Source organism: Cervus canadensis, chromosome 7, assembly GCF_019320065.1.
Source record: "Cervus canadensis isolate Bull #8, Minnesota chromosome 7, ASM1932006v1, whole genome shotgun sequence".
In the NCBI taxonomy this organism is placed as follows: Eukaryota; Metazoa; Chordata; class Mammalia; order Artiodactyla; family Cervidae; genus Cervus; species Cervus canadensis.
The window spans coordinates 45571585-45599349 of record NC_057392.1 but is presented as its reverse complement, the minus strand read 5'-3'; the positions used below and the strand labels follow the sequence as shown (position 1 = coordinate 45599349).

The 27765-nt window shown below is 40.0% G+C and overlaps 2 protein-coding genes and 1 pseudogene across 9 annotated transcripts in view; 1 reads left to right on the top strand and 2 right to left on the bottom strand.

Moving 5' to 3' along the window:
- UMPS (uridine monophosphate synthetase) overlaps window positions 1-3734 on the bottom strand; it is a 48995-nt gene extending 45261 nt beyond the window's left edge. Inside the window, exon 1 of the mRNA XM_043473193.1 lies at window positions 3488-3734. Within this exon, the coding sequence (XP_043329128.1) occupies window positions 3488-3643 (156 nt within the window). The 5' untranslated portion in view covers window positions 3644-3734. The remainder of the gene's footprint in view (window positions 1-3487) is intronic.
- A 1584-nt stretch (window positions 3735-5318) lies between these two features.
- KALRN (kalirin RhoGEF kinase) overlaps window positions 5319-27765 on the bottom strand; it is a 671401-nt gene continuing 648954 nt past the window's right edge. For all 8 annotated transcript variants that reach the window (XM_043473173.1, XM_043473170.1, XM_043473174.1 and 5 more), the window contains 3 exons: window positions 14984-15184; window positions 12595-12733; window positions 5319-12046 (listed from right to left, as the gene is read on the bottom strand). In XM_043473173.1, the coding sequence (XP_043329108.1) occupies window positions 11501-12046; window positions 12595-12733; window positions 14984-15184 (886 nt within the window). In that variant the 3' untranslated portion in view covers window positions 5319-11500. The remainder of the gene's footprint in view (window positions 12047-12594; window positions 12734-14983; window positions 15185-27765) is intronic.
- Window positions 16589-17512, top strand: LOC122444651 (annotated as a pseudogene).

The following is a 27765-nucleotide window of genomic DNA, read 5'->3' as shown; positions in this document are numbered from 1 at the left end:
CTAAGTTGCAAAACAACTATTAATGAACAAATGGATAAAGAAAATGTGGTATGTACATACACACACACAGTGGAATATTATTCAGCCATGACAAAGTGTAATACATTGCCATTGGCTCAACACATAAGGGCATTAAGGGACTTTAAGTAAAATAGTTAGGTGGAGAAAGGCAAATACCTCATGATCTTATTTACATGTGGAGTCTTATAAACACAAAGATAAATTGTAGATATAAAGAACTGATTGGTGGCTGCCAAAGGCAGAGTAGGGGAGAGGCAAAATGGGTGAAGGAATTCAAAAGGTACAAACTTCCAATTATAAAATAGTAAGTCATGGAAATGTATTATAATACACAGCATAGTGACCATAGTTCATAATACTGTTTTGCATATTTGGAGGCTTCTGAGAGATCTTTAAAGTTCCCAGCACAAGAAAAAATTGCAATTATGTTAACTACACTTACTGTGGCAATGATTATGCAATATATACAGTCATTACATACACCTGAAACAAATGTAATGTTACCTGTCAATTATACCTCAATTTTTTAAAAATCAACAAAAGACTATACACCAAAGTGCTTTTGAAAGTTGTCATAAATAGAGCCACTAGTTGATAACATCTTTTCCCACATAAATCATCACATTTTAATAGTAGAATGCATACTCCCACCCAACACCATCTTATTTTAAGAAGAAAAGCGAAGAATTACTAAGTGACCTATATCAGAGGTGTTCAAATTTTTTTGTTTCTGTATTTCTAAAGATTTGAAAAATTTATGAATATTTTTAAGCGGCAAAAAATGTAACTTCTGGAGTACTGAAAAAATTAACATATTATCCTAGAACTGTTACATCATTCTTTTAAGTGAACACAGTAAGATCCAAATGCCATATTGATTTGATACACAACATCTGCTTTAAAAAAGAGAGAGAGACTTCCCTATTGGTCCAGTGGCTAAGACTCTGCATTCCCAATGTGGGGGAAGTGGGATGGGGCGGGGACTAGATCCCCCATAAAGCAACTAAAGATCCTGCACACTACTACTAAGACTCCAGGGAGCCAGAAACAAAACAAACTACAACATGAATATGCTTAACTATGAAACCTGGAAAAATTTACACTTTCTTGAACTTATACTCTCATTTCATTATCTCCAGAGAATTTTATTCTAATGCAATATACATTTATGCTTGAAAAACCTCTACTGATCATTCTATGATACTTCTCCAAAACAAAAATGTATGTAAACTGAAATTTTAAATTGTTTAAATTTTAAAAATTTCCCGTGACCATAAGTCTCTAAATGTTAAAACTTCTATGTTATTATTACAATGTTATGAGCATAAAATGAATTAAAACATAATCTGCAAATTTCAATAGAAACATAAAACAGATTATTTTGAAAATGCATTGCTTAGTGACAGGAATAGTAGTACCTGACCCTGGCAATTAATTTATGTATCTAGTATAACTGACTATTACTTACTACTAGGAAGTCAGAGTTCAGTGTAAGTTCCATTGCGTCTCAGGGGTTGCAAATAATAAGAAACCCTATTTACGGGACTTCCCTGGTGGTCCAGTGGTTTAGACTCTGCACTCCCAATGCAGCAGGCATGGGTTTGACCCCTGGCCACGGAACTAAATCCCACATGCCACAACTAAGAGTTCACATGCCTCAATGAGGACTCCATGCAAAAGAAAGAAAATAAATAAATTAAAAAAAAAAAAAAAAAAGAAACCCTATTTACATACATAAGCAGACATGAAAGAGTTCTGTTATAGCCAGACCTCTCAGTGTTTTGAGCTCCTTCTGAGTTAACTACCCAAAATAACACACACACACAAATCTCAACATCTAGTATCAAAAAATAATTTTCAGTCATCTGTAAACTGATGACTTCAAAAATAAACCAATTCTTCAAAATAAGATCCCTAATCATTCACTTTCTTAGCACTGATGAGATGCACCATAGCAAGATTCTGGATGGCAAGAACATTCTAACCCACTTCAACTAGTGCTTCAGTCCTTTTTGTAATAACCTCATAGAGTGGGGTTCACAGTGGGTGAACATAAATGCTTAGTGGTGGAGAAAGCTTTACACTTGTCTTCCAGACAGAACTTCGGTGGCAATGGCAAGGTTCTATATCTTCACTGTTCAATAAGGTAGCACCTAGTTGCATGTGACTAAATTAAAAAATTCCCAGGACTTCCCTGGTGGTCCAGTGCTTAAGAATCCGCCTGCCAATGCACGGGACAGGAGTTCAACGCCTGGTCTGGGAAGATCATACATGCCTCAGAGCAACTAAACCCATGTGCCACAACTACTGAGGTCAGAGTGCATGGAGCCTGAGCTCCACATGAGAATCCACAGCAACAAGAAGCCCAGGCACAGAACAGTAGTCCCCAGTGACCACAACTAGAGAAAGACCATGGACAGCAACGAAGACCTAGCAACCAAAAAACCCCCCCAAAATCCCATAATGTTGAATATCATTCACAAGCGGCAAGGAAACCCTATTAAACAGCACATTTAGACCCTTCTAGGACTTCCCTCGGAGAAGGCAATGGCACCTCACTCCAGTACTCTTGCCTGGAAAATCCCATGGACAGAGGAGCCTGGTAGGCTACAGTCCATGGGGGCTAAGAGTTGGACACGACTGAGCAACTTCACTTTCACTTTTCACTTTCCTGCATTGGAGAAGGAAATGGCAACCCACTCCAGTGTTCTTGCCTGGAGAATCCCAGGGACGGGGAAGCCTGGTGGGCTGTGGTCCATGGGGTCGCTAAAAGTCGGACACGACTGAGTGACTTCACTTTGACTTACACTGTGATCTGCAGCTTTGGTCGGCAGCTTGTGAGGAAAGCAGAACCTCCCATCCTGCCTCAGATGTACTCAGTCAATCAGACTACCCATTTTAACAAAATTCCAGGTGATTCATATATACTCAGAGTTTGAGAAGCATTGTGCTAGAAATCTCTAACTTCTACACAGTTTTTCCCTTTTATTCACCAAAGAACTGCCTCCATGAAATGTCCACCCTCTGGCCTTAATTCTTGCTCCTGGCCACAAAGTCCAAAATCGAATCCCCTTTACCTAGCAAGAGCCTTTCCAAGTATTTAAGCAGCTACGAAATTCTTCCCTCACCCGCCTTTTCCTCCCCGCCCCATTTTCACGAAGTTGAATACGTGGAACTTCTTCAACTACTTCTGTGCGAGCCAAGGCCCCCAACTGGGTTCCCTGACTCGGCTGCAAAGCACGTGTCAAAGCCAAGCGAGTCTACGAGCAGGCTGCCCTCTAAGTCCTAAACAGCCTAACAGTTCCTGGTCTCTGGGTTTCGCAAACCGACTCCCGGAAGCCGAAGCAGGGTCAGCCCTCCTGCTTGGCTCCTTTGATCTCACCCAGAGCCCAGTTTCTGTCACCCAACTCCTCCTGGTCCCCATTCACGCCACGAAACCCTGTTTTTTCCTTTCCCCCGTAGGTACCTGACTCAGAATACGCGGTCGAGACACGATGCCCCGCAGATCGATGTACACGGGGGAAGACAGCCCACTCTTCAGCACGAAGTTCCCAAACTTGAAAGCCTGCACGTCGTACAGACCCGTTACCAATGACCCCAAAGGGGAATCAGCCGCCGCCATCGTCCGGTTCTTCCAGTTCACTCCTAACTCCAAACCTCAGCTTGCCGCGGCGCCAGATGACGCCACCTGAGAAGTCCCGCCTCTTCCGGCCCTTTTTCCGGCGGCTGGGCGGGCTCTCTGCGCGCGGCTCCGGGTTCCAAGAAACGAGGAAGATGAACTTATACTTTGGTATCAAGGTTATCCAGGAGGAATATCATGCCAGCCAGTCTGAAAATCTAAATGTATTTTGTATTCACAAATCAGTTCCTTAGAGGAAATTCCCATTATGGGTAGATGGCAATACTTTAAAGGTAATTACCGTTAAAACCATAAGGCTTATAGTTGTCACTCATCAAATTGATTCTGACTCATTTGAAGAACTGACTTATTGAAAAAGATCCTGATGCTGGGAAAGATTGAAGGCAGGAGGAGAAGGGGATGACAGGATGAGATGGTTGGATGGCATCACCGACTCGACGGACATGAGTCTGAGTAAGCTCTGGGAGTTGGTGATGGATAGGGAGGCCTGGCGTGCTGCAGTCCATGGGGTCGCAAGAGTAGGACACGACTGAACGACTGAACTAAACTGAAATTGATTCTGTTGTTTCTGTTTTATTTTCTTTATGTATGTCTGTGTTTTCTGTGAAGACAAGATTACCAGCCAGCGTGAAGGAGCCCATGCTTTTGACAGTTCTCGTTTCAAATAAATGCAGTAAAATCTTGATGAAATAGAAACCAAACTTTAAGATATTTTTATTCTTGTTTGCAAAATAAACTAATCATAATACTTCAATCCCTAATACTTGTCAACCTAAAGAATAAAATGGCCAGTTACTGTACCAGCCAAATGAGTTTTACTTGGGAATGGCAGAGGAATTGCATTATCGACATGGAAACTGGAAAACCATAAGCAATCCTGGAGAACATAGGAGAGGAATGCTACTTTATGAAGATGCCAGGGAAGTTGGGAGGGTTTGCTTTGAAGGAAAGTTCTTTGGAGTAAATCAAGAGTTCAGGGTGGTGACAGTTTCTTATGGGCTGACAGTTTCTTCGTTGCTTTTCATTGGCTGCATTGTTGGTGGGCAAGGAAAATCTTCCATCCTCATGCTAAGGAAGTTAAGTAAACCTCTTCCTACCCAGGGATGTAAAATAAGGTGCACAGGGTGGTATGTGCTGGTGTGTGCAACAGAGCTCCTCCTTCAGGGCTTCCTCCCTCCACTTTAAATGAGATTTTTCCTTTACAGTATTAATTTTAACACATTCTAGTTAATTGACAATATACTATGAATTAGTTTCATTTGCATTTGGGTGGCACACACAGACTCTTTCAAAACCTGATTATGTCTGCATAGTCTAATCCAGACTCCTGGAGTTCACAATATATTGTGTAAACTTGTGAGATCCATCCCATATGGCCTAACAACTTTCTAACAAAGTTGCCAAATGAAACACCAGAATGAAGTTAACAACACACATTGAGGCTTATTTGGCATTTTTAGATAGAGAAATGCCTTAGAGTATTTCTTCAGGCTACAAAATTATTCTTTTCTTTCCAAAATACTGGGCAAAATGTGTTTTAATAAAATTGCAATATTTTCATCTTGTCAAAGGTTTTCGTATATTTGAAGGAAGAACAAAAAAAATTACTCTTTTACCGGACATTTTAATTCGAAAGAAAACAAAAGACCACCAGAAGTAATCTTTAATATAGTATATTTATAGGAATGCATAACTTGAGATGTACATTTTGAAGCTTCATCCATAACTTAGAACATTTACTGTAATGATAATAACAAGACAGCAAGTCATCACTTTACAACATTACACATGAGTGATTTTGACTTACAAATAAAATATTTACAACCTACCTTTACAAAACGACATTGTGTGCATACAAAATGAACAACTGCAGAAAAATTTAAAAATAATGAGACAACCAAAAACCCAGAAGATACACTTAAGGCAGACCAGCAAGACACTGAAATAATTAAGGCTGTGGAATTCTTCTGCACCTTGAAAATATAGAGCTATTTATCAATACTGTGGAGTGATTTTAAATCAATTGTTACAAGCCTGATGGAAGTATGTACTTATATGTATATGTGTAATGGTCCCTATGGGGAAACCTGTCCACTTATGGATAAGGCCCTTTATCTGAATGGCCAGAGAAGCCCACCCCCAAACTCTCAAAAGACTTGGTGGGGAGGAATCACTCAAAACCGAGGTGCCAATAAAATTTGCAAACCAACTGTTAAATATTCAAATATATTCTTCTGATTCTAGGCAAACAATAACTTAAATGATGGTCCCATTATGTTTCAAGCTTTGTTCATTTGGCTTTGTAGTGTCAAAAGACAGCAAATAAATGCCCAATGAGTAGACACTAACTCTACCCATCAGCCCTAATGGTTTTGAATGGCCCTAAATGGTTTTCTACTAGAAAACTGATCCACCTGGGCTGTCTTCAAATGGATAGATTTCTGCATATGAGCAATAACATATACATACATATTATACACTATATACATGTACAGATGTACATATATCCATATTTTCCAACAGTTTGCACTTTGATCACTACTGTTCTCTGACTAGGATCTCGTTCTGAAGAACATATTTAGTTTTTTCACAGTCTTCACATTTGTCCTAACTACTAGTTTTACTTACTCACCTTCCCCATAGAGTAGGCCAAAGTTTGGCAGAAACAGAAGTAAAAGCACCAGGGTCAAAAAAAAATCAATCATAGAGATGACATATATGGCTTAAGTCAGTAAGAGAAGATGTATGTTTTGTTACCTTCAAATTCATAACCACAGTCTTTGAGATCATAGTAACAGTCCCCATAATACTCCCAAGATGTGGCTTCATTTCTTGACGGAAGTCAGGCATTGATGTAACTCTTACACTAGCTATTCCTCAGCTAGTAAATTCATTTGCACTCTTTTCCATTTCTTCAGCTATCCTCACTATCCAAAATAACAGTTATCTGAATAAGCAGTTAATCTTGTTCATCTGAATAAAAACAAAATCTGACCACAATTTAGAATCTCCTAGCAAATAGGCTAACAGGAAACACAATAGCCCATGAGTATTAATTTCAATCTTTTCATAAATGTCCCTTAAAGATGAAAATTTGTCTTAGAGTAATTGTTTTTTCCTCTCCTCTAACTTCTACATGTATTGAAAATGAGGGAGAAATGTCTTTCACAGAAAATATGGCCTGTGTTCTACTATTTTTGTTTATATTTCTCACATGAATAATATTCTCCATTAAAGACATCTAATGCTATGGACAAATTTCAGCTGTTTTTAACCCTCTAGAATTAATGAAACAAAGAACCTTTTAGTTTTTAGAAAATGTATATTAACATAGTAGTTCCCCTTTTCTTAGTAGAGAATGGGTAAATCTTATCTTTTCTAACCTTAGTTATTCATTTCCTAATGATCCCTAGATTTTAAATAGTTAAGAAAATTGTAATGCAAATAAACCCACTGAAAGCTCACATGCTGTGGTTGCCTAACCCAGACTCCACAGAGATGCTACACAGGAGGGAAATAAATAAGCCCCACATTTCTCAAAACTGAACAAGGATGTGGTGAGTTTGCACTTTTTCCCTACTATGAAGACCCTTACGTTTGAAATATTTCCTCCTCTATCAAATTTATGGGACAAAGTTTTACTTAATATACAGAAATAACCAGCATCTAGTTTATAATATATTTGCCCCTTTGTAGTCTCACAAATCTAAATGTCCATGCTCTTCCACAAGGCAAGAAAAAAGTAACAACTGACTCACCAGCACTAAATCATGGAGACTATGGAAAAACAAATATGCTACTTCCAGAACATCTAATTATCTAAAAAAAAGAAAGAGATCCAAAGTTTTCCCTCCAAAAACTAACAGTTCATTTCTACACCTGTGCATTTAATTTGCCTCTTATTATAGAAACCTGTGAGATTCTAAAGAAATGAGTTGTGATATCAGAAAATATTTTATTCTCCTCTCTGCCCTCCCAGTGAGGAAAGTGGCTGTTTGGGCTTTTCTCTTTATAAAGCTTGAGAAGAGAGTCGTGGTTACTTTGGAGGGCATCTTACTCTGTGCTTCTGCCATAAGACATACTCGAGAAAACAGTTTATTGACAAACACTTCATCAGCTCTCCTAACCTTTTTCTGTAAATAAGCTTTTAAATTATTGAAATTACAGGCTAAGATAAAAAAACATTCAGACAAAGAGCACCTAGTACTTCCAATTAAAATCAATTTACAGATTTAATCTCATGAGTTTGTAAATGGTATCTAAAGACATGAATATTGAAATCTTGGAATGTTCAAAGTTACCATCAAATAAATTCTTAGCACTGGCAGTGTGTAGCACTTTTTAAAAAAATCCAAGTATTTTCTAGACATCCCAACTAAGGTATTTTCCCCACATTCCTATGAGATTAATTCCTCCCTCCTTCCCCCCAACTCCCATTTTCACAATGGGGATATTTGGGGCAGAAAAAAACCAAAGACTTTCTGTAAGAAAGGACGAATCAGGAACAGTTGAGGTTGAAACTCAAGAATTCCTGGGCTCACCCTATGTTCAGATGGTTTCATTTAAAAGATATTTTAAAGAAAAAATGCTGCAATATCAGTCAATCTAAATACAATGAACTTCTTTATCTCCCATCCTCCCCTCTGAAAGGCACTACTATTTATAAAGACTTGTGAGCCACAAAGCGCTGCAGCCAGCTTTTCCTCTGCTTCCTCTGTTCCCCCAAGAGTGTTTATGGCTGTGAGAGGCCTGAAGGACACCTCCAACGTTACAACTTTTTTTCTTAAAAATTTTCTCACATTCAGTTGTAAGTGGATATAAATCTGTTTAATTTGAAAGCGATGTAAAAGATGTAGTAAATTACTATATATACCTTTAAAAAATTATTGTGGGTTGTCCCTGATCTTTTCCTTCTTTCTGCACCCCACTCTTATAAAACAAAAAAACCCAAAACCCTATACAATGGATATAAGCCAAGCAAGAAACTTGTGACTTTAACCAATATTATTTTTCCCATTTCAACTGGAAGTTCATTCTTACTGATTCCTAGTTAAGTTTTAATTGCAAAAATTACCATAATAAGAAGGGGACTATTTTCCCATCTCTCCCCTCTTCTCTACCACAAAGTAATAAATACCTCTGCCAAAATAGGTACAAGAAAGTGGTTCCTAATCCTTCATCCCTTACCACAGTTGCCCACAGAGCAACTAGAGTATATTTCCCAGTCCCATCTTCTGGGATTCCTTGTTATTTCCAACTTGCTAAAGAGAATTCCTGAATCAGGAACGCAATCACTTTATCCTCATTGGGAAGGACCAGGAGCTTTGCAGATACGATGTCTCCCTGTTAGCTTTCTTTAGTTATCAAACCATATAAAATATATACCCTTTCTCTTGGGGCCCCTATTAAATTCGTTTTATTCTAATGATTGTACTTTGGCTCCAGTTAACAAAACCATACTAGCCTTCCATCTGGACCATTCCAACTCTGATGTGAAAGCTGTTATAAATGCTTTGGCTCTAACATTCTTGCCCTCCCAACAGCATGATTTCATTAATGCTCTCCTTGCAGTCTGGACACCATTGTCCTTCTCAAGCAAAAACTCAGCTTGTCTCCTACATGGTCATAAAAACTCATAAAGATTCAGCAGGGGGCTTTTTAGTCATCGTCCACAGTGGACGAAACATAACTTGCCAAGCCATACCGTACAGATATTCGGAATCCTCAGTGCCTGTATCTATCCCATGATGAGCCCGAGGGACCAGGCTTTCTTCTTTTATGTTGTATCTTATAACAAAGACATGCTTACTAAAAGAGTTTTTAGTAAACTTGTTTAAAATTTCAAAATATTTTATCATATAGTATTGGTATAGAACTATGGGTTTAAATGAAGAATACGAAGGGTTAGTCAAGAGACAGCTCTGAGAAAGTAGCCTTGGTGGCCCAGGGCCATTCGAAAACTAGGAAACAAATACAGTCAGAATCAGTTTCCACTTATTTGGTTAATCCTGAAAATACATAAGTGCTATATAGTCTTATTGCTTGTACTTTCTACTAATTTATTAGTCTATAATCTTAGATGGGATGAGGTGGAGCATGGATGAAGAAGTTGACTTTGAAGTCAATGGAAAAGAATGATGAGCATTTTTAATTCTACATTTCCACTGTGGGAATAAGTATTTTTATATATTAAAGTTCAGGCTTAGTTTCCATCATTCTTCTTCATTAAGATAGGTTTGTAATTCTATTTATCCTTCATAAACTCTCTGCTTGCACTTCTGTGCTGCATGATTTTAATTTTCTCATCTTTTTATGAGAGAAGCAATGCCATTAAACCTGATTTGAACAGACACTTAAGTTATATTTTTTAAAATAGCATTTGCATAAGAGTAATTTTAAAAACACATTCTAGGAAACAAAGGATGGATCATGTACAAAAACACAAAAACAAAATCTCCCAAAAAACAAAAAAAAAGGGAGAAAGAAAGAGACCATGAAATGCCCAGGTTTAATTTTTTTTCCACCAGTGGAAAAAAAGGCAGTTCATAACCATCTTGTACGGAGAATACATACCAGAAAGAAGCATCGGCCTCAAAATGCAATTAGTCCTTTTAGTCCAGGGAAATATTGGTGGCTGAGCAGTGATAGATATTGCATCGCAGTTAAAACTCAATGCTCTGCTAGGATGACGTATCAGATTTTATACCATGGCTTCAAAAAGGACTTGGGACCAGGCCTTTGAAAGGCCTACATGGCTGCTTCCTTTTGGTAAGCACCCCTTCATTTCTATAAGGGGTTAGAAATAAAGCAGGCTAACTTTCTGAGGACTGCAATCTACAGCTGCAGAAGACGTCAGAAAGTGTTGTTACGTGTTCACAGGAACTGCAGGAAAGGTTTCTATTTGCACTTTTGTATGAACCTGTTTTATTCGTTACCTATTTCAAACCAAGTGTAGACATAAAAAATAGCCCCACAAGTCATTCTGTATTTGGACTTATTCCCTGGCAGGCTTTCCTGCCAGATGAACTCTGAGCTGCCAGTGAATCTGGGGATAGCATTTCATAAACAGAACCTAGGTTAGTCAAATACCTGTGACCGAGAGAAAAATCTTCTCACTCACAGATTGCAAAAGGGTAACATTGCTTTCTCTTAATGCACAGGTTCTGGTAAAAGAGTTCTATACAAGATTTATAAAATGCTCTAAAAAGAAAACAACTGTCATCTAATTGTGCTTAGTCAAAACAATGTAATGCTTCGGTACATAAGTTACTGTCTTAACTGGAGCACTCAAATTTACTTAAGATTGATTTTATATATATCTCTATATTATAAAACTCTGAAAGTTGAATGTGATATATTTTTACTGTATGTGTACATGTATCCTATTAAGAAACTATATGTAAGTAATCTAAACCAGTATAGTTGACATACATGACATCTCTGTTAAATAGAACTTCTTGCTTAAAATTTCAGCAAAGGCAGGAACCTTTATACTTTCTTCAGTGATCTCATATTTTGCCAAGTTAACCACTCATTTTGGAACACAATTAAAATTTCATAACAGCTGCTATTCTTGTTATCTCTGCCTCTCTTCTGAATACTTTCCATGTCTCTGTACATCTGTATCTCTTCTGAACAACCTTCTGGAAAGTCCCTGGATTTAGAGTGATTTCACTGCTGCTCAGACTTTGAAAAACCACTGAGGAGGTTTAAGAGGTACATCTCTCAATCCAGAGAACCACATGGAGTGAATGATGGACAGAATTATTTACAGACACATTCAGTCTAACTTTGGTTCACACTGCACTTCCATGTGAAACCACGAGGGCTGGGGGATGGCTACGTGCCTTGGTTTAGCCGATTGACAATGTAGCTCTTGACGTTGGGAATGGGGCGCACATCATTCTGATGCTTGCGACGCTCAATGAAGCACGCCAAGCGGGAGGTGTCCAGGGGGATCTTGGAGTAGCTGCCATTGTGGGGCTGCAGCCACGGATGCTGCAGGCAGGTGGCTGCCGTGGGCCGCCTCCTAAAGTCTTCCTGTAGGATCACATTGATGAAATCTCTGGCAGCATTGCTCACACCGCAGAAGTACTCATGGGGGAAGCTGAAGTCCACCCTGCACACATTGATACACGTCTCCTCCTTGCTCTCATCCAAGAAGGGGGAGACCCCACTCAGCATGACATATGTCAAAACCCCGATGCTCCAGATGTCGGTGCCCAGGGATACAGGGATGCCCTGGATCACTTCTGGGGCAGCAAACTCGGGGTTCCCCAGCAGGTGGTGGATATGGAAGTGACCTGAGATCTGGACAGCATCCTCCAAGTCAATGAGCTTCACTCGAGGCACTGGAATCCGTAGGTCAATGAGCAGGTTTTCAGGCTGCAGAGATCCAAGGAGGTGGGGAAGAAAGAAGGCAAGTTCAGCTCTGTTTTGACTACCTGTAGGACTCCAGCCACTCCAACACGGTTCCGCTATTCTTTGATAAAGCCTGTAGTGTGTGGGATGTTCCCTATGCTTCAAACTGAACTAAACTCTGAGGCTGGATGGTACTTCAGAGAAGTTGGTTGACACTGAAAATCCTGTCTTCTTAACAACCCTTCTGCACTGAAAAAGTAAATTATTTATTTGGGGGGAACAGGGGCTTCTTTTAGAAAAATATAGCAACATCTAGTGATTCCTTCTATAAAGTTAGACAAAGTGGTTAAAGCCTACCTACCTTCTCTTACCCCAGATATTATGTGACTCTGATGTGTTCTCATTAATTCAATAATAACACACAAATTGTGTGACAACCCATTTTGTGTTTAATATTCATAGGGATTCTAGTGCAAGAAAATAAAATAAAATGAAAATTTATATCCCTCAAGGGCAATGACTGGCAGGTTGAACTTAACCATTTCTCTGCTAGGGTTGCTATTTCTTATTACCTTTATGTCCAAATGTGCAACTCTGCAGTTGTGAAGGTACTGCAGGGCTTCCATGATGTCTCGAATGTAGAAAGCTACTTTTTCTTCCATCAGCTCATCATGATTCATAAGGTAGTCTAAGAGTCGGCCATCGTCCATCCTGAAAAAAGGGAGGAAAAGGCAAAGGAAATATGTTTGCAAAGAAAACAAAAAAATAGCACACACATGAATCTGTAAGATTGCTAATATTTCTCCTATTTCCTATTATAAATGAAGATCAGTGTTGTAAGACATGTGCATTTTAGTTGAGTCCAAAGTTAGTACAATGTTCAGAACTTATATTAAAAAGATAGATGATAATAGATATGGAGGAGATAGAAAGAGATAGAAATAGATGGATAGATAAGAGAGAAATGCATGCTTCAGGGAAGAAATCTGTATAATCTTAAGACACGTTGTGAATGCCTGCTCTGTCGCTTCAGTTGTGTCCAACTCTGCAACGCTATGGACTGTAGCCCGGCAGACTCTGTCCATTGAAATTGCTCACAAGGAAAGTCTGACATCCCTTTAAGAGAGGTTAGATTGCAAAACAGAGAATGGAAGGAGACAGAGAGATCTTGCAACTGTCTGAATAACTGGAATCTGGTGGCTTCAAGGAGCCTCACATGTGTTTTGCAAATTGCTTTTCCTTTGCCAGGTTTTAGTTGTGGAAAAGTAGCAAGTAGGCAAAATTTGACCTTGACATTCACGACCCCTTCTTGAATCCTACTCCTCCTGGGCAACTATCCAACTTTAAAAACTATGCCTGAGAGCCTGCTAGGAGGAACCAGCCAAACCTAGACTTGAATCCTGGTTCTGCCACACACAGGCTGGGGGCTTGGAACAAGTCATTTAAACTCTCTGTGTTTTGCTTTCTTTATCTTTAAAGTGAGAGTAACAACAACAACAATAACAATCCCTATTTCATCTATGAGGACTGTTGATGGATCAAGTGAGACAATGAGTGAGGCATTAAAGCATAACTGGTAGCAATAGCAAGTGTGCAATAAATGGCAACTATTTTCAGGTACCCTGTGCCCATTTCTCGGAGAAGGCAATGGCAACCCACTCCAGTATTCTTGCCTGGAAAATCCCATGGACGGAGGAGCCTGGTAGGTTGCAGTCCGTAGGGTCATGAAGACACGACTGAGCAACTTCACTTTCACGCACTGGAGAAGGGAATGGCAACCCACTCCAGCGTTCTTGCCTGGAGAATCCCAGGGACGGCAGAGCCTGGTGGGCGGCCGTCTATGGGGTCGCACAGAGTCGGACACGACTGAAGCGACTTAGTAGCAGCAGCAGCAGCAGTGCCCTCTTTAGCAGGGAGTGACCAGATGTCAGATAGCTGTTCTCTAACATGCACTGTGCCATTGAGGACCAACCCCGAGAAAGGCCCAGGCAGAGGAGCCTGAGCCAGAATCAGAAGCTACTTTTGAGCACAGCTGACATCCTCCCACCAAGTTCCCATTCTCTTCAGTAGCTTGTTCCTTCCCACCAGCTTGTTTTCTTCTCCTGCTTTCCTTGACAGGATCAAAGGCCTAAATCACAGTTGAAAGCTGTAAATGGAGGTGCCTCTCTACTGTACACAGGTACATGTGGAGCCACACACAGTATTGGTCTCCAGGATAAATGTCTGTCTTCTCTCCAGGCCCAGGGCCTCGTCACACCAATCAGACAACATTTCTATGAGGGATCCATACTTCTGAAAAGACTGTCCTCTTGGGCCTCTGTAAGATTTCTCTAAACTACAGGGCATGATCTCTGTTCCTAGCTTGGGGAAGGAGTGGTAAGGATGTGACCTTATTGCTCTCTTCTGGGACCCAGTATGTAGCCCCAAGTATATAGGGATACATACTGGAATGAGTGGAAGTTTTTGAAGGTCTGGAATGACAGGAAGTCTGGAATGAGTGGAAGGTTTTGAAAGTAAGATTTTACCCTTAAAGGACTTTCTTGGGGGTAGACTGGGGATACTATAGCAGTAGATAGATGCACAAACTCCTCTCTTTCATTTCAATTTCACCCCTGTCAATGAGCCCTTTGCCAATAAGCTTTTCCTAAACTCCTGCCCAGCCCAAGAGCCCATAAGAGAAAGAAGATGAAAACTGGAGTGAGACAGATGTGGGTTCAAGTCCCAGCTTCTCCATTTCCTAGTTTTAAGGAGCTACTTTTAATGAACTTCCTTATCTCTGATTTTCTGATCTATAAAACGGGTATCACATTTTTATACAATGGAGGGGAGAGTGCATGTTACATACAACACTTTGTAAGCTAGAGGCATTGTATGAAATGTAACTGCCATTTCCATTCACTGTAAGCAAGAAATAAGCCAAATAGCTGGGGACCGTGTTCAAGAGATGATACTGGTACTTACAGTTCTAAAATGAGGATGTAGGAAGTGGGGGACTCATAGGTGTCATGGAGAGTGATGTATTGGGGGTGCTGCAGGTGCTGAAGCAGGGCAGCCTCGTGGGCAGCCTGCTCTTTTTTCTTCATTTTTTTGCTAACAAATTTCACAGCGACATCTTTGCGAGTAGCTTTGTGAATGCACTTCTTTACTATGGAGAACCGGCCTCTGGAAAACAAAAGGGAGAAAATGTTTTGCCAAGATTTCTCAATCAACTAGGTATCATTTTATTCAAGGATGCGAGAAGTTTTATCCAAAGTGGTTAGACAGTAACATTTTATTATTATAGAAATCTACTTTTTTGCATTTTTAACTATAACATTATCATTCGAATTGTTAACTATAATATTATCTTTCCTTCCTTAGCATTTTAGGGTTCTCCAAGATACAAAAAACTAAATAACATTTTTAGTCAATAAACATCAACTACAAGTTCAGTTTTCTGAACAGAGTATATTTCTATAAAATACAACAGTAAGAATATCAAAGAAGGAGGAATTCTGCTCTATGATAATTTCGAAGCATTTTCTAAAGAGGCAATTTTTTTTTCATCTTATTTTATATTTCTTATCCTTTTGTTACAGAAAATTTCCTGTATACACAAAAGTAGAGAGAAGGGTATAACAGATCTTCTGTGTACCCAGCAGCCGGTATCAACAATTATCAACATTTTGCCAACCTTTCATCTATTCTTTACCTATCTCCTGCCCGTTTTTTTGTGAGGGAAGGCTGAAGAGGTGACAAGACAGCAACATTCAGAATCTGTCCGTGAGGTGCCCTAACCCAAGAGTAGGGGAGTGAGAAGTCCTAGGGCAGTCCACTCATCTAGCAGAAATGAAGTCATCAGATATCACGGCCACCACTAAGACTGTCCAGTTGACTCCTTGACCTGGCTCTGTGTTCACCAAGCAACTTCCTGATAGTAACTGTAAATTTTCCCCAAAGAAGAGAAGGCCCTAATTAACAAAGCAAGTACTAGACAAATGCCTATTACACACCAGACATCAATCTTGGCATAGTGAACAAGTACTTGGCCAAATTCGCTGTTCTATTTTACATTATCAAGTAATAATTTGCCATCCTGGGTTTTAACAACACTCTCTCTTGTTTGTTTCCTATAGGTCACTCCTTCCAGAGGACTTTAAATGCAGGAAAACAGCTGATTGCTGAACAGAGATCTGAATTGGTGGTTATGTCACAGTATTGCTACCTTAATTTTTAAAATATATTTTGTGTTTATCAATGTTATGCATCCCTATGGTTTAAAAAGTCATTAGCGATGCGGGAAAATGGCGGGACTGGCGTCCTGAGGTACGCGGGTCACGGTGTTCTCTAGCCCGCCCGCGTCCCACCTCCCGGGGTCGCGTCCGGTCCGCCAGCCGGTCTAGTTAGGCGGCGCCTCTGAGCCGGCCAGGGGCTCGGTTCGTGCTTGACGACGCCCCCTTCTCCCCTCCCGCCCCGCTACCCCCCGGGACCCGGCGTGTTGTGTGTAGGGGGGCGTCGCCCGAGCGGCGCGGGAGAAGGCGGGAGAGCTCTCTGGGGTGCGAGGCGAGGAGCGACTGGCCGGGCAGCATGAGTCAGCAGCGGCCGGTGCGGAAGCTGCCCAGCCTGCTCGTGGACCCGGCGGAGGAGACTGTGCGCCGCCGCTGCCGCTGCCGCGACCCCATCAACGTGGAGGGCCTGCTGCCATCAAAAATAAGGATTAGTTTAGAAGATAACGTACAATATGTGTCCATGAGAAATCTGCTCCTGGGGGCATTCTTGACTTAAACAAGGTTGCAACGAAACTGGGAGTACGAAAACGAAGAGAGGATGACATCACCAACGTCTTAGATGGAATCAACCTGGTTGAAAAGAAGTCTAAGAACCATACTCGGTGGATAGGCTCTGATCTTAGCAATTTTGGAGCAGTGCCCCAACAGAAGAAGCTGCAGGAGGAGCTGTCTGACTTATCAACAATGGAAGATGCCCTGGATGAGTTAATCAAGGATTGTGCTCAGCAATTGTTTGAGTTGACAGATGACAAAGAAAATGAAAGACTAGCATATGTGACGTATCAAGACATTCATAGCATCCAAGCCTTCCATGAACAGATTGTAATTGCAGTTAAAGCACCGGCAGAAACCAGATTGGATGTTCCAGCTCCCAGGAAGGATTCTATCACAGTGCATATCAGGAGCACCAAAGGACCCATTGACGTTTATTTATGTGAAGTGGAGCAGGGTTCCCACTCAAGTAATAAAAGGTCAGACAGTGTAGGGACCTCTTCATCCAAAAGCAAGCCTTCGGAGCACCCTCAACCTGAGAAAGAAGAAAATCCTCCACATCAAAGTGAGGAAGTGCTTGAAGTGAGCAACTGATGGTGTTTTGACGATCCATGCATGGAGTCTCTTGGACTCCTGTGTGGATGAAGATCCTCAGAGCAATAAATCGTCCCTGCCGTTTTCTCATTCTTGGTAGCTGCAAGAAGGCCAGGAGTGCCTGCAAGCACTTTGCTCCTTAGATTCCTGGATAATGGCGGTTTCTGCATTTGAAAACAGCTCTTTTTATAATTATTCACTGCTTTTTTGCCAGTGAAGCAGTCATCTTGCCTACAGAAATTACTGGATCACACGACTGTCACTGAAACAGACAGGCAGGCGGGGTGGACAGCTCCTCGTGGACTCTGCCCTTTGCCGTGCAGATCCTGTGTTGTTGTCACAAAAGAAGTTGCCTTACATGGGTTCATGTCTGCATGGATGGGTGTGTGTGCACACACCTGATGTGATGTCTTTGTACATATTTGTATAATGTCTAGATCACTTGTGAAATACGTCTAAGTGAGACTGTTCACCCTTGTACAGCCAAAATGTAAATATGGAAAGTAACAGACATATTCTCTAATTTCTGTGGTATCTATAACTTATTAGAATCCTTCGAATGAGGGTTAGAGGAGAGTTTTTTCCCTAACTTCTACATGTAGAAATACCATAAATATGTGTGCAGTTAAAGTTTGTGGATTTAATGCAAGTATTTCAGTATGGTTTCCCAGTGCTAAAATTGGACTTCAGGCTCCCTACAGAGTCATTGTGTTCAAGCAGACTGCTGACGTGCCCCAAGCTTTGGGGACAAGTGCAGAAATGCCATCAGCTCATGACTGAATTCCTTGCAAGACATGAATTCAGTCATGGTGACAGTTGAAAACTATTTTAACCTTTTTTGCAAGATTTTGTAATATGTTTCTGTACACAGCCTTGCTTTTCAACCAGAGGGGTTTATTTACAATGAGTCAGTGGTCCCCTGCCCTCTCTCCAGCTCTAGTCCCATGTTCCTGAGCACCTCGCTCTTTCTACCTCATCGGGTAAGTCATTACCACTCTGTGCCTCAGTTTACTCAGTAGTTTACCATTAGACTGTGAGCTCCTTGGGGGACTTTGTCTTAATCATTGTTAAGCCCAATGCCTTGCGCCACTCCTGGCAATTGAAAAGCGCTCGATAAATGTTTGAACAAATCAGGTGAGTGAGTGAGTGAGTGAATGGTATAATTAGACTGATAATGCTTGGCTCATACCATTCAAAATTCTTATATCATTCAGATTCATATTTTAAACTTCTCTCACTTTGAAAGAAAGAATTGAAGTGATGTGAGATTAGGACCATGTAGAAAAAAGAGTTAGCTTAGGAATAAAAAATCAACATGCTGGAAAATCATGTCAAGTATGTAGGATTCGCACACCTCCGAGCTCCAGTGGCTTTTGCAGTCCTGTCCCTCAGCTGAACACCAGCCTCCTCCCTCCTCACAGTCCTTACCAGCTGCCTCTGCAGGCCTTGGCCACAAGGCAGAAGTTGTGTGTATAGGTCAAGTGCTCCGCGGAGGATTCCAGGCTCTGCATTGTAGATTTGGCAGCTGTCAGTTACGTGTGATGGCTAAACATGAGAGTGGGTGAGGCCACCTAATGAGAGGGTACCGGCAGAAGAGGAAAGGGCCGTTGGCATTTATTTTAAGGGGAGGTACCCACTCCAGTTTCTTGCCTGGAGATTTCCATGGGGTCGCTGAGTCAGACGCGACTGAGCAACTTAACACTTTCACTTTCACCAAAGAAAAAGCCTTTCCCAAGAGAGAAAAAAGGAGGAGGGAAAAAATGGCTGAAGAAGGTGGTACCCCCAAAACCCACAAAGGAAACATGGCCACAGGTGATAGCATTTTTCTAAGCAGTTCCTTACTTGTGAAATGTGACAAAGTGTTCTACTTTGCAAATCATTCTGAGAGTAATGTGAGATTGTGTAAACGAAAGCCCTCTGTAAACTGTAGACATGTTACAAAAATGACTCTTTCGTCACTCCAAAAAAATAAAAATAAAAAGTCATTAGCTTTAGCAAAGTTTGTCATCAAAAGCAGTAGTGTCTCATTCTCCATTCATCACCATTTTTCTTCCCACAGAGGCAGTTTAATATATTTTGCTGATTTTTCAGATATTTTCTTCTATGGCACTAAGTATAGTATGTTTCATATGACTACTTCTTGATTTTTCAATTTTAGTTATTATCTGTTGACATCCCACTATGAAAGATGAGATTTTAGCCTCTTTCCTTCCTTTGTCTCTACTGCATAACCACTTTCCCCATTCCCTGTCCTTCCAAGAGAATTATATTGTAATCAATATTCAGTTTTTCCATTATTGCAACTATGTGAAGTGCTGGTCACAGTTGAACCTCTAATAAAGTAAGATAATTTTTCATGTTTGTAGTAAAATACATTCTTTAATCATTTCTGACAAAGAGTGCATTTGAAATAAGTTGTGGAGATTTACATATCTAAAATATGCTTATTCTACATTTATAATTGATTGTTAGGTTCAGTTCAGTTCAGTCGCTCAGTCGTGTCCGATTCTTTGCAACCCCATGAATCGCAGCACACCAGGCCTCCCTGTCCATCACCAATTCCCGGAGTTTACTCAAACTCATGTCCATCGAGTCGGTGATGCCATCCAACCATCTCATCCTCTGTTGTCCTCTTCTCCTCCCAATCCCTCCCAGCATCAGGGTCTTTTCCAACGAGTCAACTCTTCACATGAGGTGGCCAAAGTACTGGAGTTTCAGCTTCAGCATCAGTCCTTCCAATGAACACCCAGGACTGATCTCCTTTAGGATGGACCGGTTAGATCTCCTTGCAGTCCAAGGGACTCTCAAGAGTCTTCTCCAACACCACAGTTCAAAAGCATCAATTTTTTGGTGCTCAGCTTTCTTCACAGTCCAACTCTCACAGCCATACATGACCACTGGAAAAACTATAGCCTTGACCAGACAGACCTCTGTTGGCAAAGCAATGTCTCTGCTTTTTAATATGCTATCTAGGTTGGTCATAACTTTCCTTCCAAGGAGTAAGCGTCTTTTAATTTCATAGCTGCAATCACCATCTGCAGTGATTTTGGAGCCCCCAAAAATAAAGTCTGACACTGCTTCCACTGTTTCCCCATCTATTTCCCATGAAGTGATGTTAGCTGGGTATAATTATAGGTTGAAAAAAATTTGAAGGAATTATTCTGTTGCCTTCTAACTTCTAGTGTGAATGATGATGTTAACTGTTAATGCCCAAAGCATTATTATTCCTAACCCTTTGCATATGATTCTTATAAAAATATTTAATTCTCTTTTCACTGAGATTTCTCTTACATTCTTTAGCTCAAAGACCCTTTCTATAGTTCTGCTGGCCAGAAATATTGGATTCCATCAGAATTTTAGCCTCTGCATCATCATATACTTCCATATCAATACCCTTGGGGGTAAAGGAGTAAAAGAAAGAAGAAAAAGGTGAAAATAGGGATCTCATAGCTTTCTTCCTGTTTTTTGGCCATAAGGATGGGTTTCTCTCAGAGATTTTGCTCTCTGGGCATGCAGGACAGTTCCCTGATTTGGCCCACCCTTGGGTCAAAGCTAGGAGATCAAAGAGAGGATAAAAAACCTCAAAGCCCAGAAAATTCACTGCCACTGTCCATGTCTGTTTCAGGTGTTACCTCTCTCCCCAGTCTCCCTGTTATTTACTTTTCAGGAAGCTCAGATAGTTGCTGTTTGTATTTCATCCAGAAATGCTAGTGTAGTCAGTGAGAGAGAAAGGCGACAATGTGCTTACTCCATCTTGGCCAGCATCATAAATTGGTTCATTTTAACAACTGGGGACTAGAAGTTGCTTGGAAGCTCTGAGTTTGTGGATGGATTCTGTCAACTTGACTCTCACTGTATGGTGAACTGCATGGACTGTTTAGTTGGGGGAAACTTCAAAGTCAGTATCTTTAAATTTTTCCTCTTGAGTTGGTCAAATTTTGCAGAGAAAGACCCTCTTACTTTCTGGCAAGAATGTGAAGCCTTGGTTTTCCACCTCTGGAAGCCTGTTTGATAACAGAACAGGGGTCCTCAGTATCTAGCATTTATATATTCTCATAAGGGTCCTGTGTCAGTGATGTCATCCAACCACCTCATCCTCTATTGTCCCCTTCTCCTCCCACCTTCAATCCTTCCCAGCATCAGGGTCTTTTCAAATGAATCAGTTCTTTGCATCAGGTGGCCAAAGTATTGGAGTTTCAGCTTCAGCATCAGTCCTTCCAATGAATATTCAGGACTGATTTCTTTTATGGATGGACTGGTTTGATCTCCTTGCAGTCCAAGGGACTCTCAAGAGTCCTTTCCAACAGCACAGTTCAAAAACATCAGTTCTTTGGTGCTCAGCTTTCCTTATCGTCCAACTCTATAGGCTATACTGCTGCCTTTTTGGATCCTGTAACCAGGTAGCATTCCCAGGGGATAACTCTTTGGCTTCTTTAAGCTGCAATGGTGCCTGTATAGTTTATTTCTGGTTAAGTATGCTATGCTCAAGTGCTCTTTGCTTCTTTGAATGAACTATAGGAGTGAAGATATTTCTTTTTTGTAATAATTACTGAAGAGCCATTTCTAACAAGATAGCCATATAGACCTAGATTTCTAGGTTTATGTGTGATGGAGAAAGCTGACTCACTTATATGACCCTGGCACAGTGGCACAGATATATTTTGTGTCTCATGTAAGTATCTACATGTCTTATTTCCATTTTGTTAATATAACAGCATTTTAAAGGATCTTCTAAAAGTGTGAAGACTATACTTGGGAGAGAGGAAAATCTTCAGGTTATTGGAGATGAACTTTTTAAAAAATTGGTTGCTTTGAACAGATCAGAAGATTGATCTCTCCTTAAGAAATATCAAAACATCCATCTTTCAAGAGAAAAACGTGCCTTAGCCTATGACTATCAATAGCAAATACAGGCTTCGGGGAGGACTTAACTGGTACATTCAGGGGACTGAGCCAGTTTCATTTAGAACCAGACGGGGATTTAGTGTGATAGTGGTTTAGTCACTAAGGCGTGTCTGACTCTTGCAACCCCATGGACTGTAGCCCACTGGCTCCTCTGTCCTTGGGATTTCCCAGGCAAGAATACTAGAGTGGGTTGCCATTTCCTTCTCCAGGGGATCTTCCCAACCCAGGGATTGAACCCACGTCTCCTGCATTGCAGGCAGATTCTTTATTGCTGATCCACCATGAAGCTCTGGGGGTCATATATAGCTTCACAAACTTCAGTATCATGGAGCAAACTAGACTTCAATTACCAAAATTTATTTTTGACAAAAATTGCTGTGATGAGAAACAACATATATTAGTAAAACAAACACAGGCTTAAAGTCAGGTACCCAGGGTTTGAATCCTGGCTCTATACTTACTAGTTGTGGGATCTTGAGAAAGTTACTTAACCTCTGAGCCTGAGTTTCTTTTATTGGAAATCTACTCAAACACTACCTCATGGTGTTGTAAGGAGTATATTAAATAACTTTGTATAATATCTGCATAGTATCCAGAGGGCTATATTACTCAATAAGCACCATCATCATTACCATGTAGATTTCCATTGACTCTCCCCCCCTGTTTTTCTGTTTGGCTACCTACACGAAGAAGATCAGGAAGTAGAGCCAAAGCTGGATTTTTATGAAAGGAGCTGTAACAAAAGGCAGTGAATTACATTGTGACTCCTGCCTAGGAAAATGAGAATAATGATCATTTTTGCTCTCTCCACAACCTCTGTCACAACCACTTAGGAAATTTTATGCTTCGCTGAGAAATGTCAATCAGAGATGGAGATGATACCAATGGCCCATTGCTAGTGGGTGCTCTCTTATTTACACATCACAGGAGGGTGGGTGACTTGCAAGACCTACTCACATTCTCTCACTTAGACCACCTGGAGACCAATATATCACAAGCATGAACCCCTTTTTTTCTTCATTATCAACTATTTTGTGAGACTTGTGATACACTATTTTTTTTTTTTTTATTAGTTGGAGGCTAATTACTTCACAACATTTCAGTGGGTCTTGTCATACATTGATATGAATCAGCCATAGATTTACACTTATTCCCCATCCCGATCCCCCCTCCCATCTCCCTCTCCACCCGATTCCTCTGGGTCTTCCCAGTGCACCAGGCCGGAGCACTTGTCTGTTAAAAGTCATATTTTTATCCTTTTCATTTTTGAGAACACATTTTTCTAACTGAAGGGAAGAAAGAAAAAGAGACACTTGAACCCAACAATTAGTGATTATACATTCTTCTAAGGAAGACATGGAACTTCTTATGAAAATTGACCATATACTACTCATAAAGCTAGTCCCAACAAAAATCAGGGAATCAGTATCATACAGACCAAATTCTCTAACTACATGGTTATTAAATTAGAAATCAGTAGTAAGAAGATAATTTTTTAAATGGACAGATTCTTAGAAAAGTTCAATCTTCCAAGACTGAACCAGGAAGATATAGAAATTATGAACAACCCAATTATAAGCACTGAAATTGAAGCTGTGATTAAAAATCTCCCAAAAAACAAAAGCCCAGGACCAGATGGCTTCACAGAAGAATTCCATCAAACATTTAGAGAACAGCTAATGCCTATCCTTTGAAAACTCTTTCAAACAATTGCAGAGGAAGGAACACTTCCAAACTCATTTGATGAGGCCATCACCCTGATACCAAAACCAGACAAAAACAGCACACAAAAAGAAAACTACAGGCCAATATCACTGATGAACATAGATGCAAAAATCTTCAACAGAATTTTAGCAAACAGAATTCAACAACACATCAAAAAGCTCATACACCATGATCAAGTTGGGTTTATTCCAGGAATGCAAGGATTTTTCAATATATGCAAATCAATCAATGTGATACACAATATTAACAAACTGAAAGATAAAAATCATATGATAATCTCAAAAGATGCAGAAAAAGCCTTTGACAAAATTCAGCACCCATTTATGATTAAAACTCTTCAAAAAATGGGCATGGAAGGAACCTATCTCAACATAGGAAAGGCCATATATGATAAGCCTACAGCAAACATTATTCTCAATGGTGAAAAACTGAAAGCATTCCCCCTAAAATCAGGAACAAGACACGAGTGTCCACTTTCACCACTATTATTCAACATAGTTGTGGAAGTCCTAGCTACAGCAATCAGAGAATAAAAAGAAATAAAAAGAATCCAGATCAGAAAAGAAGTAAAGCTCTCACTGTTTGCAGATGACATGATACTGTATATAGAAAACCCTAAAGATAGTATCAGAAAATTACTAGAGCTAATCAGTGAATTTAGCAAAGTTGTAGGATACAAAATCAATACACAGAAATCACTTGCATTTCTATGCACTACCAATGAAAATTCAGAAAGAGAGATTAAGGAATCAATCCCATTCACCATTGCAACAAAAAGAATTAAATATCTATGAATAAACTTACCTAAGGAGACAAAAGAACTGTACACAGAAAATTATAAGACACTAATGAAAGAAAGACATAAACAGATGGAGAGATATTCCATGTTCCTGGGTAGGAAGAATCAATATTGTGAAAATGACTATATTATCAAATGCAATCTACAGATTCAATGCTATCCCTATCAAATTACCAATGGCATTTTTCACAGAACTAGAACAAAAAATTTCACAATTCATATGGAAACACAAAAGACCCAGAATAGCCAAAACAGTCTTGAGAAAGAAGAATGGAGCTGGAGGAATCAACCTTCCTGACTTCAGATTATTCTACAAAGCTACAGTCAACAAGATAGTATGGTACAAGCACAATAATAGAAATACAGACCAATGGAACAAGATAGAAAACCCAGAAATAAACCCATGCACCTATGGGTACCTTATTTTTGACAAAGGAGGCAAGAATATACAATGGGGCAAAGACAGCCTCTTCAATAAATGGTGCTGGGAAAACTGGACAGCTACATGTAAAAGAATGAAATTAGAACACTTCCTAACATCATACACAAAGATAAACTCAAAATGGATTAAAGACCTAAATGTAAGACCAAAAACTATTAAACTCTTAGAGGAAAACATAGGCAGAATACTCGATGACATAAATCAAAGCAAGGTCCTCTATGACCCACCTCCTAGATTAATGGAAATAAAAACAAAAGTAAACAAGTGGGATGGGATTAAACTTAAAGGCTTTTGTGCAGCAGACGAAACTATAAGCAAGGTGAAAAGACAACCCTCAGAATGGGAGAAAATAATAGCAAATGAAACAACTGACAAAGGATTAATTTCCAAAATATACAAGCAGCTCATACAACTCAATGCCAGAAAAACAAACAACCCAATCAAAAAGTGGGAAAAAGACCTAAACAGACATTTCTCCAAAGAAGACATACAGGTGGCTAACAAACACATGAAAAGATGCTCAACATCATTCATCATTAGAGAAATGCAAATCGAAACTACAATGAGATATCACCTCACAACAGTCAGAATGGCCCTCATCAAAAAATCTACAAACAATGCTGGAGAGAGTGTGGAGAAAAGGGAACACTCTTGCACTGTTGGTGGGAATGTAAATTGATATAGCCACTATGGAAGACGGTATCGAGATTCCTTAAAAAACTGGGAATAAAACCACCATATGACCCAGAAATCCCACTCCTAGGCATATACCCTGAGGAAGCTAAAAAGACACATGTAATATTCCATGGTGTATATGTACCACAGCTTCCTTATCCATTCATCTGCTGATGGGCATCTAGGTTGCTTCCATGTCCTAGCTATTATAAACAGTGCTGCGATGAACATTGGGGTGCACGTGTCTCTTTCAGATCTGGTTTCCTCAGTGTGTATGCCCAGAAGTGGGATTGCTGGGTCATATGGCAGTTCTATTTCCAGTTTTTTAAGAAATCTCAAAAAAAAAAAAAAAAAAAGAAATCTCCACACTGTTTTCCATAGTGGCTGTACTAGTTTGCATTCCCACCAACAGTGTAAGAGGGTTCCAGTTCTAATGAGATGGATGAAACTGGAGCCCATTATACAGAGTGAAGTAAGCCAGAAAGATAAAGAACATTACAGCATACTAACACATATATATGGAATTTAGAAAGATGGTAACGATAACCCTATATGCAAAACAGAAAAAGAGACACAGAAGTACAGAACAGACTTTTGAACTCTGTGGGAGAAGGTGAGGGTGGGATGTTTCAAAAGAACAGCATGTATATTATCTATGGTGAAACAGATCACCAGCCCAGGTGGGATGCATGAGACAGGTGCTCGGGCCTGGTGCACTGGGAAGACCCATTGGGATCGGGTGGAGAGGGAGGTGGGAGGGGGGATCGGGATGGGGAATGCGTGTAACTCTATGGCTGATTCATATCAATGTATGACAAAACCCACTGAAATGTTGTGAAGTAATTAGCCTCCAACTAATAAAATAAATAAATTAATTAATTTTTTAAAAAATGAAAAAAAAAAGACACATGTATCCCATTGTTCGCTGCAGCACTATTTACAATAGCTAGAACACGGAAGCAACCTAGGTGTCCATCGACAGATGAATGGATAAAGAAGTAGTGGTACATATACACAGTGGAATATTACTCAGCCATTAAAAGGAATGCATTTGAGTCAGTTCTCATCAGGCAGATGAACCTAGAACCTATTATACAGACTGAAGTGAGTCAGAAAGAGAAAGATAAATATCGTATTCTAACACATATATACGGAATCTAGAAGAATGGTACCGAAGAACTTATTTACAGGGCAACAATGGAGAAACAGACATACAGAATAGACTTATGGACATGGGGAGGGGGAGGAGAGGGTGAGATAAATGGAAAGAGTAACATGGAAACTTACATTACCATATGTAAAATAGATAGTCAACGGGAATTTGCCAAATGGCTCAGAAAACTCAAACAGGAGCTCTGTATCAACCTAGAGGGGTGGGATAGGGAGGGAGACGGGAGGGAGGTTCAAAGGGGAGGCGATATATGTAGACCTATGGCTTATTCATGTTGAGGTTTGACAGAAAACAACAAGATTCTATAAAGCAATTATCCTTTAATAAAAAGAAAAAAGAAAAAAAGATAATTAAAAAAATCTCATACATTTGGACATTTTAAAAACATTTCTACAGTTGGGTCAAAGAGAAGAATCATAGCTGAAGGATTAAGTACTTAGAGCTGAACAATGAAAATGCCACAATCAGAACTCCAGATGTAGCTAAACTGTACCCTGAAGAGAAGACCGAGCCTTAAATTCTTATAGGAGAAAAGCAGAAAGGCTGAGAACTTCAACTTAAGTTAGAAAAAGAACCATAGAAAAGACACATAAACAGTCTGGTTTTTTCTTAGTATAGAGAAAATGCACTTAGTGAAAGAAACAAAAAACAAGAAAAAAGTCATGTTCATGA